General features: G+C 42.2%; 1 protein-coding gene across 14 annotated transcripts in view; it reads left to right on the plus strand.

Moving 5' to 3' along the window:
• The window catches only part of MACF1 (microtubule actin crosslinking factor 1), a 370922-nt gene that overhangs the window by 260605 nt on the left and 94291 nt on the right, over positions 1-16026 (plus strand). For 12 of the 14 annotated variants that reach the window (XM_066375911.1, XM_066375914.1, XM_066375912.1 and 9 more), the window contains 6 exons: positions 2407-2524; positions 6887-6949; positions 7615-7856; positions 9034-9163; positions 10049-10248; positions 14680-15175. In XM_066375911.1, the coding sequence (XP_066232008.1) occupies positions 2407-2524; positions 6887-6949; positions 7615-7856; positions 9034-9163; positions 10049-10248; positions 14680-15175 (1249 nt within the window). The remainder of the gene's footprint in view (positions 1-2406; positions 2525-6886; positions 6950-7614; positions 7857-9033; positions 9164-10048; positions 10249-14679; positions 15176-16026) is intronic. The other 2 variants (XM_066375917.1, XM_066375922.1) reach the window with 1 other exon arrangement.

Consider the following 16026-nt stretch of genomic DNA (forward strand, 5'->3'; position numbering starts at 1 on the left):
AGACAGCAGTTTAGAAGTATATATGGATTCATGTCCAGCTGTGGGAAAGTGGTGTGAGATATCAAATTATCCATTTGTATCAGAATAGAAATTCCCACCTATCCCTTCCCCCTATCCGAGCACTGAGCACCAAAAATCTCCTACTTAAAAACCAAGCCCTGCCTGACCTGTGTGGTGCAGCGGATAAAGCATCAACCTGGAACACTGAGGTCACTGATTTGAAACCCCAGGCTTGCCTGGTCAAGGCACATATGGAAGTTGATGCTTCCAGCTCCTCCCCCTTTCTCTCTTTCCTTTCTCTAAAATGAATTTAAAGATCAAAGAAAAAAATTAAATAATCAAAAACCAGGCCCTGTGCCTGCCATGTAGTGGTGCAGTGGATAAGGTGTTGACCTGGAATGCTGAGGTTACTGTTTGAGATCCCTGGCTTGCCTGGACAAGGCACATACAAGAAACTACTGTGAGTTGGTGCTTCCCATTCCTCCTTCGCCCTGCCTTTTTTTCCCCCTCTTTTCTCTAAAATCAATAAATAAAATCGAAAGCAAACAAACAAAAAGCAACCCAGGCCCTGGCCGGGTGGATCAGCAAACAGAGTGTAATCACAGTGCACTGAGGTCACGGGTTCAATCTCTGGTCCCTGGTCAGGGCACATATGAGAAGCAACCAGTGAGTGCACAACTAAATGAAACAAGTTAATGCTTCTCTGTGTGTGTGTGTGTGTGTGTCTTTCTCTCTCTTTCTCAAATCAATGGAAAAATTGAAAAAACAAAACAAAACCTGAAAACAAAAAAATAATATTGGAATAATACCTATGAAGTTTCAACTGTTTTTTGCATGCCTCTCATGCTATGGTGGGTCATAAAAAAGACATTTATGAAAGTCCAGTCCTTGAGAAGCTTAAATTCTCATTGTATATTTGAGAATTAGACATTTATATGTGAGAAAGTGATTAGGAAATTGAGGAGATAAGAACCGCACTATAATTAATAAAGAAAAAGTTATAATCACATGGATGGAAGGTAGATTCAAGGGTAGGACACGCATTTTCCCATCCCCTGCAGAATTTCTCTGAACCATTTTTGATTTGTAGTCATCCAGCCTCTGCTTGTACCTCTAACACTTCTTTTTGTTGAAACCGGCCTCCAGCTAACTCGTGCATTTGTCCTCATTGTCTTCATAAAGCAGGATTTGTCTTGAACGGAAAAAAGCGATTGCTTTCATAGAGTTCCAGGAGCATTTGCTGTCAGGAATTCCCCAGTTTCTTGGTTCACAATACTCTTGGTGTTTCAAGGAATTTTTCATGGCAACACAGGCCAAAACAAAAATAAAAAACCTCATTTGCTAGAGGGTCGGTCACGTCCAAACAACTTAATAGTAGTTGTTCACATGGTGTCCAACAGATGTCACTGTATTTCCCTCAAAATTTTAAACTATCCCGTGTCAGTACATTGTCCCACAGTTTGGTAACTGTGGCCCTTTGGAGTCAAGAGTGGTTAATAAAAGAATTGACAAGCTGTGACTTGATAAGGTTCAGTCTGCAGCTAGGCAGCATGAGCTCACTAGATGTTCATGGCTGTCTTTCTCTGCTGCTGCTCTGCAGCTTCAAAGCCAAAACAAACTAAGTGGAATGTCAAAGAAATTTAGTGTGGAGGAAGGGCTTGGAGGCTGGGATGGTGTCCCAGTTTTGGAGGAGTAAGATCTTGCTGCTGTGGCAGGCAACCCACATCTTAGAGACAGTGTGACCTGGCACTTTTTGTTATGGAGCAGATGCCATGGTTTCTAATGGCTTCCTTTGAAGCGAGAGCTCTGACCATAAACCCAGTATAAAGATCCATTGAAAATACAAAATATAGGCTATGATTCTGTGCATTTCTCTACATCTAACTATCTAGCTCCTGATTTTACTCTCCCATGATTGTTCCTTTTTATTTTTTACATGCATGCTATTCCCTTTGTCCACCTGACAAACTCTTAACTCAAAGCTTTCCTCTCTCTGGCCAGAGTTAGTCTGTCTCCTCTATTGCTTTTAGAGTTTAGTGACTGTACATATTACTGTAATAGCATTTATCACGTTATAATGCAATCGATAATCTGAACTCTTGGTTTTGAGAACTATGCCATTATCTTATTTTGTTTCTGCCGTATTAGCGTGATACCTGGCCTATAGTAAATACTCAATAAATATTTGATGAGTGAATGATTTAATGGAAGGTCCTGAATATTCCAGGATATTCTTCTTCCAAACCTTGGCTGGCTAAACCAAGATCTTGAAATGGCTGAATATATGAGAATGGCCTCTTAATTCTTATAAAATTCTTTAAGGAGTATATGTAGAAGAATGGGTATTCCTACTTATGAGAAGGAAGCTCCCAGATGTTATATTTAACTGTTTTGTTTTTTAAACAGGGTCTTCTAGATGACTGGGCAAGTAAGGGAACTTTGGTAGAAGAAATCAATTGCAAAGGCACTTCTTTAGAAAATCTCATCATGGAGATCACAGCCCCTGATTCCCAAGCCAAAACAGGTGAGTTCAGTTGCTTAAAAATGTAGTAAACAAACCTCATTCTTTGCTTTGGCCTCTTCTTTAGTAAAAGTCAGAAACAAGGTTGGGTAGGAGAACAAAGGGGGGAAGTTCATTGAAGTGGTCTTCTCCCTTCAACCTGGTCTGCTTTCTATTTGCTGTATAACATTGCTCCGTTCTGCAGAGCTCCTTCCCATGATGGGAAAAACTAAAGGGACTAGTTGGCCCACTTAGATCTGTCAAGCAGACATATCAGGATTAAAATGGGATTTTCTAACTTGAAGATTTTCTCTTTAATATGGGGGAATGGAATGGCTGTGCACTTCTTTAAATTGGGGTCAGCCCTGGAGGTATAAGCATGGTATCTTGTTAGAGGCCAGGCATTGGTAGGAGTCAGTGTTGGTACACTGGTGACGGGCACATTTCTTGGAAGTGAGTACAAAGAATGTGCCCAGATATATGAATAATATCTGGCTGAAAATTAAATCTTTTAAATAAATCCATTATGGGCTCAGTGACTTGCTTGTTGTTAATTGGTATCTCATAGGTTTTATTACCAGTCTATGTTAATGTACCCCTATAGCCACTTAAATAGTATGGAAAAAGTTTACTTTTTCCCCCTCCTGAGAGTGGCTACTTTTCTGTTGTATCCTAAAGTTTAAAGACCTCTTGGCACTACTTAGAAGTTGAAATTGAATTGAGTTTAATATTGAATTATTAAAAATATTGACATTACAAAGAATTGGTGATTTTTAAAAATATATTCTAACACATAAACCTCTAAGTTTAGTGACTTGTTAGTGTGTGATTATCAAGAATTGGCAAGCTTTTTCTATAAAGGGCCAAATAGTAAATATTTTAGGCTTGTGGGTCCTATCATCTCTTTGACATCTTTGCTCTTCTACCATTGTAACACAAAAAGCAATCATAGACGGTATATAATTGTATGGGTGTGACTGTGCTCTGATAAATCTTTATGTATAGAAATAGGCGGAAGGTCAGATTTGGCTGGTTGGCTATAGATTTCTAAGTTCTGACTACCATAAGCGGTTTTTCAAATTTTTTAAAGCACTAGAATCTTTTTTTTTTTTTTGTATTTTTCTGAAGCCGGAAAAGGGAGAGACAGACAGACTCCCGCATGCGCCCGACTGGGATCCACCCGGCACGACCACCAGGGGGCGACGCTCTGCCCCTCCGGGGCGTCGCTCTGTTGGGACCAGAGCCACTCTAGCGCCTGGGGCAGAGGCCAAGGAGCCATCCCCAGCGCCCGGGCCATCTTTTTGCTCCAATGGAGCCTCGGCTGCTGGAGGGGAAGAGAGAGACAGAGAGGAAGGAGGGGGGTGGAGAAGCAGATGGGCGCTTCTCCTGTGTGCCCTGGCCGGGAATCGAACCCGGAACTTCTGCACGCCAGGCCGACGCTCTACCACTGAGCCAACCGGCCAAGGCTAGAATCCTTTTTTAATTTAAATCTCATATAAGACTCTACTACATAAAACAAAATGATATCCCTTATAACTTACTTTATTCATCTATTATAAAATCCATTGAGAATATTGAGACTATTATTGTGAATTTAAAAATTTGAAATAGGATTATTAGATGATGGGTTTATTGTATTGATTTATTCTAAATTTTGTTTGGTTATACTGTATCTAGAAAATATGGTTTACATAGATAAGCGGTTGTAAATGATGACAAATGTTTTTAAAAGTTCACTTCATAATCTCAGATTACTCTTCGATTAAACTGAACTAGAAACTTGAAAGTGATATTGTAAGAAATTCTTTTTCTGGTTTTTTATTGATTTTAGAAAGAAAGGAAATGAGAGAGAGAAACCTCAATTTGTTATTCCACTTATTTATGCATTCATTGGTTGATTCTTGTATATGCTTTGACCTGGAATCAAACCTGCTACAACCTTTTTTTTTTTTTTTTTTTTTTTTGTATTTTTCTGAAGCTGGAAACGGGGAGAGACAGACAGACTCCCGCATGCGCCCGACCGGGATCCACCTGGCATGCCCACCAGGGGCGACGCTCTGCCCACCAGGGGGCGGTGCTCTGCCCCTCCGGGGAGTCGCTCTGCCGTGACCAGAGCCACTCTAGCGCCTGGGGCAGAGGCCAAGGAGCCATCCCCAGCGCCCAGGCCATCTTTGCTCCAATGGAGCCTTAGCTGCGGGAGGGGAAGAGAGAGACAGAGAGGAAGGAGGGGGGTGTGGAGAAGCAAATGGGCGCTTCTCCTATGTGCCCTGGCCGGGAATCGAACCTGGGTCCCCCGCACGCCAGGCCGACGCTCTACTGCTGAGCCAACCGGCCAGGGCGCTACAACCTTGATGTATCGGGAAGACACTCCAACCAACTGAGCTACCCAACCAGGGCTTGAACAAGGGGATGCTGGTTTGACCCTGGTTAAGGCATGTACGAGAAGCAGTCAGTGTACAACTAAAGTGAAAGCAACTATACATTGATGCTTCTCACCCTCTCTTTCTCTCTTCCTGTCTTTCTCTCACTCTCAAAAAAATAAAAATTTAAATGAAGGAACTCTTTAGAAATATATATATATATTTACTCATATACAGTATATGTATGTGTAAAATGTTGCTGACTTGTACAGTATAGTTAGGCCTGTGCTGTGAATCAGTGCACAGCAGAGTTCCCCCTCCCTTTTTTTTTGTATTTTTCTGAAGTGAGAAGCGGGAGGCAGAGAAACAGACTCCTGCATGTGCCTGACTGGGATCCACCCAGCATGCCCACCTGGGGGCGATGCTCTGCCCATCTGGGGTGTCGCTTCATTGCAACCGGAGCCATTCTAGCACCTGAGGGGGAGGCCATGGAGCCATCCCCAGCACCCAGGCCAACTTTGCTCCAATGGAGCCTTGGATGTGGGAGGGGAAGAGAGAGATAGAGAAAAAGGAGAGGGGGAAGGGTAGAGAAGCAGATGGGTGCTTCTCCTGTGTGCCCTGGCTGGGAATTGAACCCAGGACTTCCAAAAGCCGGGCTGAAGCTCTACCACTGAGCCAAATGGCCAGGGCCTTCTTCTGCCCCCCTTTTTTTTTTTTCATTTTAGAGAGGAAAGGGAGAGACAGAGAGAGAGAGGAGAGACAGAGAGAGAAAAGGGGGGGAGGAGCTGGAAGCATCAACTCCCATATGTGCCTTGACCAGGCAAGCCCAGGGTTTCAAACCGGCGACCTCAGCATTTCCAGGTCGACACTTTATCCACTGCGCCACTGCAGGTCAGGCTTCTTCTGCCCTTTTAATGTGACCTTATGTCATGAGTATTCTCCGGATTTCTGTCTAATCTTTATAATTACATGATCTGGTATTTACTTGACTTGGGAACCTCCTCTGAAATACAAGGAATAAATTCGGGGAGAGGATAGGTGAAATTGTGGTAATCAGAAACAGAACCAAAGGCCCAAAGCAGAATTCATAGGAATGCTGATGAGCCAAACTTATTGGCACCTAGAATTTCTGTTTTCCAGTGGAGGAAGGGGAACAGAACATCATGAAAGAAAAGATAGGGAATCTTCATTTTGAAACAACATAAGAAGGGTTCATTTTAATGTATTTGTTAAAAGAATGCTGCTCTTTATGTCCTTGATTATACTTATTGTTCATTTTTATTATGTTGAAGAACATTGATTAAAGTTGAACCTTTTTGGCTTTAACACAAATCTTCATTCCAAAGTATATCAAGTACCATTCTAAAGACTTAATTGTTTTGCCCTGGCCGGTTGGCTCAGTGGTAGAGCGTCGGCCTGGCGTGCAGGGGTCCTGGGTTCGATTCCCGGCCAGGGCACACAGGAGAAGCGCCCATCTGCTTCTCCACCCCTCCCCCTCTCCTTCCTCTCTGTCTCTCTCTTCCCCTCCCGCAGCAAGGCTCCATTGGAGCAGAGATGGCCTGGGCGCTGGGGATGGCTCCTTGGCCTCTGCCCCAGGCGCTAGAGTGGCTCTGGTCGCGGCAGAGCATCGCCCCCTGGTGGGCATGCCGGGTGGATCCCGGTCGGGCACATGCGGGAGTCTGTCTGACTGTCTATCCCCGTTTCCAGCTTCGGAAAAATACAAAAAAAAAAATTGTTTTACCAGTACTTGCTTCACAAAATTAGGGCAGGGTCCAAAGACTTCCAGTGGAGATTTAAGAAGGGAATTTGGATTTCCTCAAGAAAGGATGAGGAATTATTACTGCTATAGAGCGTTGATGCCTGGCAGCTAAAATGATTTGTCTCTTTCCATGAATATGTTGTCTTGTGCTGTGTTAACTTCCTAATAACCTGAGCTTAAAGTGAGTGCCAAAGGCCAAATTCGGTGCCTCTATGTATTCCTAACACGTTTGTCTTGCCCTGTTTGTCTCTCTGTCCTTCTGCTCAGGTTCCATACTGCCCTCTGTAGGAAGCTCTGTAGGCAGTGTAAACGGATACCACACCTGCAAAGGTGAGAATGACATTTCAACAGTGCCTCTGTGTTGGGTGTTTTAGGACAGTGTTCATGTTTGCATCTGTGTATGTTTTCATATGTGTGGAAGAACTGCTGCCAGGATGGGTGTGAGGGTAAAAATCTGGGGAGAAACGAGTAATGCCTCTTTTTTTGTTAGCTAAAGGCTATACAGATTGGCAGCGAGTGAAATAAAGTACTAAGGAAATAAACTGGACCATTAGATAAGACCAATAAGGAAAGACCTGGAAGATAATACTATATATGTGAATCTTTGAATTATAAAGAAGCTATATAGGATAGGTAGTCTAAGTCTAGCCCTCAACCTCCCAATTAGGTGACTTCTCTGTAGTTTAGAGAAAAGAGAGCAGAAAGAAGAAGAATGCCCCAAACCCTTAACTCTGATCACTCTTGTTGTTCCCATGTTTATTTAGCAATTTTTTTATACATCTGAGTATATAGTGCCAAAATTAGAAAGCAGATTGAAAGCTCTTTTGCTTTGTGTATGTAAACAGGAACTTTTATGTGATTTAGCAGGAAGATAATTTGTAGTACACTAGGAATAGGAGAGATGCTTAATCCTGATGAGTAATTTAGTAGTTAGGAACCAGTAGGTTTACTCAGAGAGTTATTCCCAATCTGATTTCTCTTTCTAATCATATTAGATCTGACGGAGATTCAGTGCGACATGTCAGATGTAAACTTGAAATATGAGAAATTTGGGGGAGTGCTGCGGGAACACCAGGAAAACCTTCAGGCTGTCCTCAGCAGAATGCAGGAAGTTCAGAAGGAGGCAAGCTCAGTGCTGCAGTGGCTGGAATCTAAGGAGGAAATCCTGAAAGGCATGGATGCCTCTTCATCTCCAACCAAGACAGAAACAGTGAGAGCCCAAGCTGAATCTAACAAGGTACTGTGTTTACGTTAGCTGCATCCCAGACGCTAAAGGGAAGGGGCTGTTGTACTGCTGTTCCTGCCTGAGCTCAGGGACTTGAGATGAGGCGTGGCCAACGACCCCAGTCATGGTGAGCAGCATGGTTGACTTTCAAATGCTTAATATACCTAAACTCTTTTTAGAGAATTATCTTACCTATGAAATTAGCAATTGTTATAAGTCAGATTCAGAAACCAAGCCAGGTGTGTTTGCAAAGAGAGGAGCCCTCAGAATCATGAGCTTGTTGAGAATGGAATCTCCTTTTTTTTTTTTTTTTAAGATAAGAGGAAGGGTGATAGTGAGGTAAACTTAGGCATGCGCCCCGACTGGGATCCACCCAGCAACCCCATTGGGGCCCATGCTCTAGTACTGATCTATTTTTAGTGCCTGAAGCTGATCTGCTCCAACGGAGCTATCCTCAGTGCCCAGGGCCACATTTGAACCAATTGAGCCACTGCCTACAGGAGGGAAAGAGGAAAAGAAGGAGGATAGGGAGCGAAGGAGAAACAAGTGGTTGCTCCTCCTGCGTGCCCAGACTGGGAAATGAACCTGGGCCATCCTTACGCCAGGCTGATGTTCCATCCACTGAGCCACCGGCCATGGCCAGTATCTATCTCATTTTATATACAATGCTGCAAACCAAGCCGTTCTCATGCCTTTCCAACTCTTGGAGGGCTCTGAATAGGTGTGATTGCAATTTGTTCTTAGGATTGACATGTTGGACTAAGAAAAATATCAGAGAAAAAAGAACCAGATAGAAAATCCTATAAAAATTTTTTTACCTAATTTATCTATATTCCAGTTGAGCATAGCATGTCATCTCCAACTAATAAATAAACATCATCATTATTATCATCATCATGATTGTATCTTGTCACTTTTAGTTTGGACACTTTTTAGTTTATGAATTCCTCCTTATTGGGATCTACTAATGTGTTATACATAAGAGGAATTCAGATTTTGCCATCTAGATTTTTCATTTTAAAGTAAAAATTGAAGCAGAAAGGTTAAGTATCTTAAAATCACTCAACAAGACATGGATAGAATCAGTAGAGCCTGTAATTGCTGCCCTGCCTCCATTCCTTTCCTCCACCCTCACATCTCTATTTCCTGTGCAGAAATCTCATGGCGCACATGATGTTCTTTCTCCTAGGCCTTCCTGGCTGAATTGGAACAGAATTCTCCAAAAGTCCAAAAAGTAAAAGAAGCCCTGGCTGGATTACTGACAACATATCCCAACTCACAAGAAGCAGAAAACTGGAAGAAAATGCAGGAAGAGCTCAGTAAGTTATCACAGGGATATTACAGGTTCCCCCTGGCTAAATTGCTTGTCTTCAAAGTAAATCTAGAATTTCAGCACATTGTATAGAGCAGGAGTTATATTTTATTTTTATAAGCAAACAAGAGGTCCAGATCAGGTTAGGAAGTGAACTTGATGATTCCTCTCAAAGTGTCAGAAGTTTGGCTTTCTTGGGTAAGTCAAAGTGACAATCTGCTGTGATCAAGAACTAAAGAGGACTGATGCTAAGAATGAAGAATGAGAAATAATCTAGTAGTCAATGAAGGGGTTAATTATGCTGTGTTCATAATATTGAACGATAAATGATGTAGATAAATATTTATTGGTATAAAAAACGTATTGGCATCAGATGTTTATAATATAGAAAGTTTTAAAAACAGACTATAAAATAATATCTATATTAAGATATTTTATATGTGTGTGTATGTAGTTCTGTGCAGTTTTATCACATGTTGAGTTTCATTTACCTATCACTACAATCAAGAGACAGAACTGTGTGTTATTTTAGTTAAAATTAAACGAAAGTGCCTGACCTGTGGTGGCGCAGTGGATGGAGAGTTGACCTGGAACACTGAGGTCGCCACTTCAAAACCCTAGACTTGCCCGGTCACAGCACATGCAACAAGCAACAAATGAACAACTAAAGTGAAGCAACTATGAGTTGATGCTTCTCACTCATCCCCTCTCTCTCCTCTCTCTGTAAAATCAATAAATAAAATCTTTTTTAAAAAAGTTATTTTTAACTTTAAAAAATATTTAAATAATGCCCCAGAGGTCATTTCCTGTAGTTTATTAGGAACATAATTTAGGGACCAGGCCTGAGGCTATTGAGAGTAAAGGAATATGCTTTCAAATTTCCTCTCTACAGACTCCCGATGGGAAAGGGCCACGGAGGTGACAATGGCTCGGCAAAGGCAGCTGGAAGAATCTGCAAGTCATCTGGCCTCCTTCCAGGCTGCAGAATCCCAGCTCCGGCCCTGGTTGATGGAAAAGGAACTAATGATGGGAGTGCTGGGGCCCCTGTCTATTGACCCCAACATGCTGAATGCACAAAAGCAGCAGGTCCAGGTGAGCAACATAGCTGAATGCTCTAGACAAAGAGGTTGGGGTCACATAAACCTGGGTTTGAATGCTGCTCTCAGCAAGTAGATCTAGTATAACCTTGGTCCAATTATTTAACCCAGGGGTCCCCAAACTACGGCCTTCGGGCCGCATGTGGCCCCCTACGGCCATTTATCTGGCCCCCGCCGCACTTCCGGAAGGGATACCTCTTTCATTGGTAGTCAATGAGAGGAGCCTAGTTCCCATTGAAATACTGGTCAGTTTGTTGATTTAAATTTACTTGTTCTTTATTTTAAATATTGTATTTGTTCCCGTTTTGTTTTTTTACTTTAAAATAAGATATGTGCAGTGTGCATAGGGATTTGTTTATAGTTTTTTTATAGTCCGGCCCCAACAGTCTGAGGGACAGTGAACTGGCCCCCTGTGTAAAAAGTTTGGGTACCCCTGCTTTAACCTCTCAGAGTCTCATTTCCTCAATTTAAGTGAGGCATTTCTAATGTCTTTATCATGGTTCCTGTCAAATAGTACATAGTCAATAATTGTGTTATTAAGATTATTAACAGGCAGTAAGATGAGTGTATATGAGAATGGGAACTTCTGACTAAATTATAGAATCATATTGCATTTATAATCCCCAGTGGCAGTCAGTAGTCAGCCATGTTACTTAATGCAGTATCTTATATCATCTGGCTTTACTTAAAGATTTTCTGCTGATCAAACCTCAAAAACAATTCATTTAAGTGCCAAACATCCTAGAACTTTAGGTGAGTCAAATTATGTCATTTCCAATGAAATTCTGCCTGGAATCCTTTGTTCTTCTTTCCCCTCACACTTGTTCCATTTCTTCTCTCACCACTCACCATGTCCGTAAGTTAAGGCCTACGAGCTGTTTTTGAAGAAACCCTTTCTTTAGCCCCTGAATCCAGTTACTTGTCAATTCCTTTTTAGTGTACTTACAAATATTTTTCTGATCTAGTTCTCAAACTTTTACATGTCAAAACCTTTTTATACTTTAATAAACTATTGATTTCAAAGAGTTTATATATGGGGTCCTCGGGCTACGACAATCTTAACATACGACATTTTGAGTTTACAACACTCCCATAAAAACTTTAAAATATTGAGATGTATTTCAGCTTATGCCGTTAGCATTGTATTTTTTTACACTATAATTCTTTGTCATTTTTTCTGGTGCTACAGTACAGTGTACCGTCTAGTATATTTATGACCCTTTCCTTTTTCTGTAGCATAGTTGTGTTTTTATGTTCTAGATTATGATTTTACAACTATGTTAGGATAGGTAAATGATTTAAGCTAGGGTGCATTTCCACGTACACCAAAATTTAGGTTACATCACTGTTGTAGCAACGGAACTATGTTGTAACCCAAGGACCCCCTGTATTTATCTATGGATATCTAATGATAATCTGTTTATTGTATTAAAATACTGAGAAATTTTTTAAATGTGTATTTTTAAATTAACTTTAAAATGATAAAACCATAAAATTAATGTAAGTTAAATGTGTTTTTTTTTTTTGAAAAATACATTTTCAAAAATAAATTAATGAACCTGACCTGTGGTGGCTCAGTGGATAAAACGTCGACCTGGAATGCTGAGGTCACTGATTCAAAACCCTGGCTGGCCTGGTCAAGTCACACACAGAAAGCAACTACTGAGTTGATGCTTCCCGCTTCTCCCCCTTCTTTCTCTCTCCCTCTCCCCCCTCTCTCCTCTTTCTAAAAATCAATAAATAAAATTTTTTTAAAAATTCAAAAAATTAATTAATGAGAGTGGCATTGTTTTATATCTTTGCAAATTTCTAATATTTAGCTGAATAGCATGATCTCATAGATTTTCTTTTCTGCTTCTGCATTCGGTCTGTTGTGATCTCAGATGTCATGTAGCCTCTGAAAATTCCATTGACCATTTGTGAAAGAGTAAGAATTTTAAAAGGCAGATAATATCTTAGTATTGTTTCGAAAATAGTTTTGACCTCATGAATCCCTGGTAGGACTCCTGGGGGCCCTTTGATCATGATTTGAGAACCATTGCTCTAATCCATGTGTTCGCCATTCTACATGCCTCAGGGAGGCTTAATCTCAGGCCTAGATCATTGCAATAGTCTCATAAAGGGCTTGTTTTTCCAGTCTCTCCTGTACACAATTACCAAGTTATCTCTTAAATCATTTATCTGATATATATATATCAGATTTTTTTTTTTTAAGTGAGAGGAGGGTAGATTGTACGACAGACTTCCACATGTGCCCCAACCAGGATCTACCCGGCAACTCCCTTGTTGTGGCTGACACTCAAATCAATTGAGCCATTGGTTGTGGAAGGGGAAGAGGGAGAGAAGAAGATGGTCACTTCTCCTGTGTGCCCTGACTGGGAATTAAACCTGGGATATCCATACACCAGGCTGACACTGTATCCATTGAGCAAACCAGCCAGGGCTATATCTGAATATATTAAAATACTTGGCTGCCTACTGAACAAAGTTTGTATACCTGCACAATGTGGTAATATAAGGCTTTTCACAGTCTGCCAGCCTCATTTTTAGCTCTTCCCCCATATACCCAAGTTTCTACCCACACCAGATACCATGTTCTTTCCAGACACACCACACTCATACAGCCCTGTGCCTTTGCTAATCCTGGGGCCTCCTGCTGACCCAGCCTTACTCTCTGCTCACTTGGAGAACTCCTACATATTCTTACTGTGTCATCTGTGAAGCCTTGCCTGATTTCGTCTTCTTTTTCATCCCCCACAAATTAAACCCTTTACTCTTTGCTTTTATAGTTCCGTGTTCACACTAGTGTTTTATTATTTTTACTCTTATTATATTATATTGTTCATTGTTTATACATCTGTTATTCCTTGAGGTAGTGTCTTATTTTTATACAGTGTAAGTTCTAAGTACTTCCTATAAATTTTTTTACTTAATCCTTACAATAGCCAATTAAGTGCTTCATTATCCCATTTTACAGAGGAGGAAGCTGAGATTCAGAGAACTTTTTTTTTTTTGTATTTTTCTGAAGCTGGAAACGGGGAGAGACAGTCAGACTGACTCCCGCATGTGCCCGACCGGGATCCACCCGGCATGCCCACCAGGGGGCGACGCTCTGCCCACCAGGGGGCGATGCTCTGCCCCTCCGGGGCGTCGCTCCATTGCGACCAGAGCCACTCTAGCGCCCGCGGCAGAGGCCAAGGAGCCATCCCCAGCGCCCGGGCCATCTTTGCTCCAATGGAGCCTCGCTGCGGGAGAGGAAGAGAGAGACAGAGAGGAAGGAGAGGGGGAGGGGTGGAGAAGCAGATGGGCGCTTCTGTGTGCCCTGGCCGGGAATCGAACCCGGGACTTCTGCACGCCAGGCCGATGCTCTACCACTGAGCCAACCAGCCAGGACCTAGATTCAGAGAACTTTTACAAAGTTGCCTAAGTTTATATAGCTTGTAAATGATGGAGACAGAATTTGAACCTAGGCAGTCTGACTCCAGAAACTATAATCCTCAGTTCTTTGATGAGTGAAGCAGTGGATAGAAAAGAATGAAAAGAGCCCTGGCCGGCTGGCTCAGTGCTAGAGCGTCAGCAGGGTGTGTGGATGTCCCGGGTTTGATTCCTGGTCGGGGCACACAGGAGAAGCGATCATCTGCTTCTCTACCCCTCCCCCTCCCCTCTCCCTCTCTTCCCACAGCCATGGCTTAATTGGTGAGTGAATTGGCCCTGGAGCTTAGGATGGTTCATTGGCCTCTACCTTAGATGCTAAAAATAGCTAAGTTGCTGAGCAACAGAGCAGTGCCCCAGATGAGCAGATCATCACTCCATAGGGGTCTTGCTAGGGGTGGATTGCAGTTGGGGCGAATATGGGAACCTGTCTCTCTGCCTCCCCTGCTCTCTCTTAATTAAAAAAATTTAAAAAGAATAAAAAGGCATGATACTTGCTTTAAAGAAGCTCATTATCTAATTGTGCTATATTACAGTGTACAGGTTCTATGTGCTGTTGGAATTGTGAGAAAAACTAAGAAAAACAGAGGTATTGAGATTTGAAATGGCAAGCCCAGCCAGTCTTACAGCTGGCTCTGGGATCTAGGGTTCCCAATTCAGAGGCCTGGGTTTTGCTTGGCAAAGCTGATAAGTGTCAATCCAGAAAATAAACTGGTTTCCCAGCCAAAGCTGACCTTAGTAACTGATGTTGAAACAGAGTAAGACAAAGAAGTAAAAGAAATTAAATAATTAATCATTCTTTCAAAACAAGTTTTTCTTAAGCAGTTTTATAAATGATACTGTATTTTCCTAATAACCGGGTGCTTAGAGTTTTCTGGTTTATTTTCAGAAGAAGTTGGCACTACTTGGCACAGTCCAAAGTCAGTTTTGGTTTTGACATTGTTTTTAGATCTGTCTTTTCTCTCTAAACATCCTGGTGTCATTTCTGTTACAGTTTATGCTCAAAGAATTTGAAGCACGCAGACAACAGCATGAGCAGCTGAACGAGGCAGCTCAGGGCATCCTAACAGGCCCTGGAGATGTCTCTCCGTCCACCAGCCAAGTACAGAAAGAACTCCAGAGCATCAATCAGAAGTGGATTGAACTGACTGACAAACTCAATTCCCGTTCCAGCCAGATTGACCAAGCTATTATAAAAAGCACCCAGTACCAGGAACTGCTCCAGGACTTATCCGAGAAGGTCAAGGCAGTTGGACAACGACTGAGTGGCCAGTCAGCCATCAGCACCCAACCTGAGGCCGTGAAGCAGCAGTTGGAGGAGACCAGTGAGATTCGGTCTGACCTGGAACAATTAGACCACGAGATTAAGGAGGCACAGACACTCTGCAATGAACTCTCAGTGCTCATCGGTGAGCAGTACCTCAAGGATGAGCTGAAGAAGCGTTTGGAGACAGTTGCCCTGCCTCTCCAAGGTTTAGAAGACTTTGCAGGTGAGCTGGGTTGAGGAACACACTGCTGCTGTTATTAGTGGCAAGACAAAAGAAGGAGTGGATTGATTGGTGGTAGTCCTAAAAATCTAGGAAGACCTGGAAGTAGGTTTTGGACTCAGAATAGTGTTAACCTTTCCCTTCGTTGAGCTAAAGTGAGAACTGCCGTGGTCATTACACATTGATTGGGCACTAGCAATATGTGAAGCACTACATAGTATAATCCTAGAGATTCACGTTCACAGATGTATTTATAGGTGGAGTTACCCACCTACTTTTACTGATGTTCACTTATTTTCTTTACACCATGCACCTATACACACATATACAAAATTAGAACAGAATCTGGACTTCTTATCATGGCCTTATACAAGAAAAATTTTATCATAATTCATTGCCTCTTACTCTGGAAACATGTATTGGTTTTTACCAGCTTAAAAGTAAAAGTTTGCCTGACTGGGCGGTGGCACAGTAGATAGAGCATCAGACTGGGATGCGGAAGACCCAGGTTCGAGACCCCTGAGGTCGCCAGCTTGAGTGACGGCTCATCTGGTTTGAGCAAAAGCTCACCAGCTTGAGCCCAAGGTCGCTGGCTCCAGCAAGGGGTTACTCTGTCTGCTAAAGGCCCACGGTCAAGGCACATATGAGAAAGCAATCAATGAACAACTAAGGTATTGCAATGTGCAACGAAAAACTAATGATTGATGCTTCTCATCTCTCCGTTCCTGTCTGCCTGTCTGTCCCTGTCTATCCCTCTCTCTGACACTCTCTCTGTCTCTGTAAAAAAAAAAGTAAAAGTTTAACCTGACTGTGGTGGCACAGGGAATAGAGCATCAACCTAGGACACTGATGTC

This window comes from Saccopteryx leptura, chromosome 3 (assembly GCF_036850995.1).
Source record: "Saccopteryx leptura isolate mSacLep1 chromosome 3, mSacLep1_pri_phased_curated, whole genome shotgun sequence".
Classification (NCBI taxonomy): domain Eukaryota; kingdom Metazoa; phylum Chordata; class Mammalia; order Chiroptera; family Emballonuridae; genus Saccopteryx; species Saccopteryx leptura.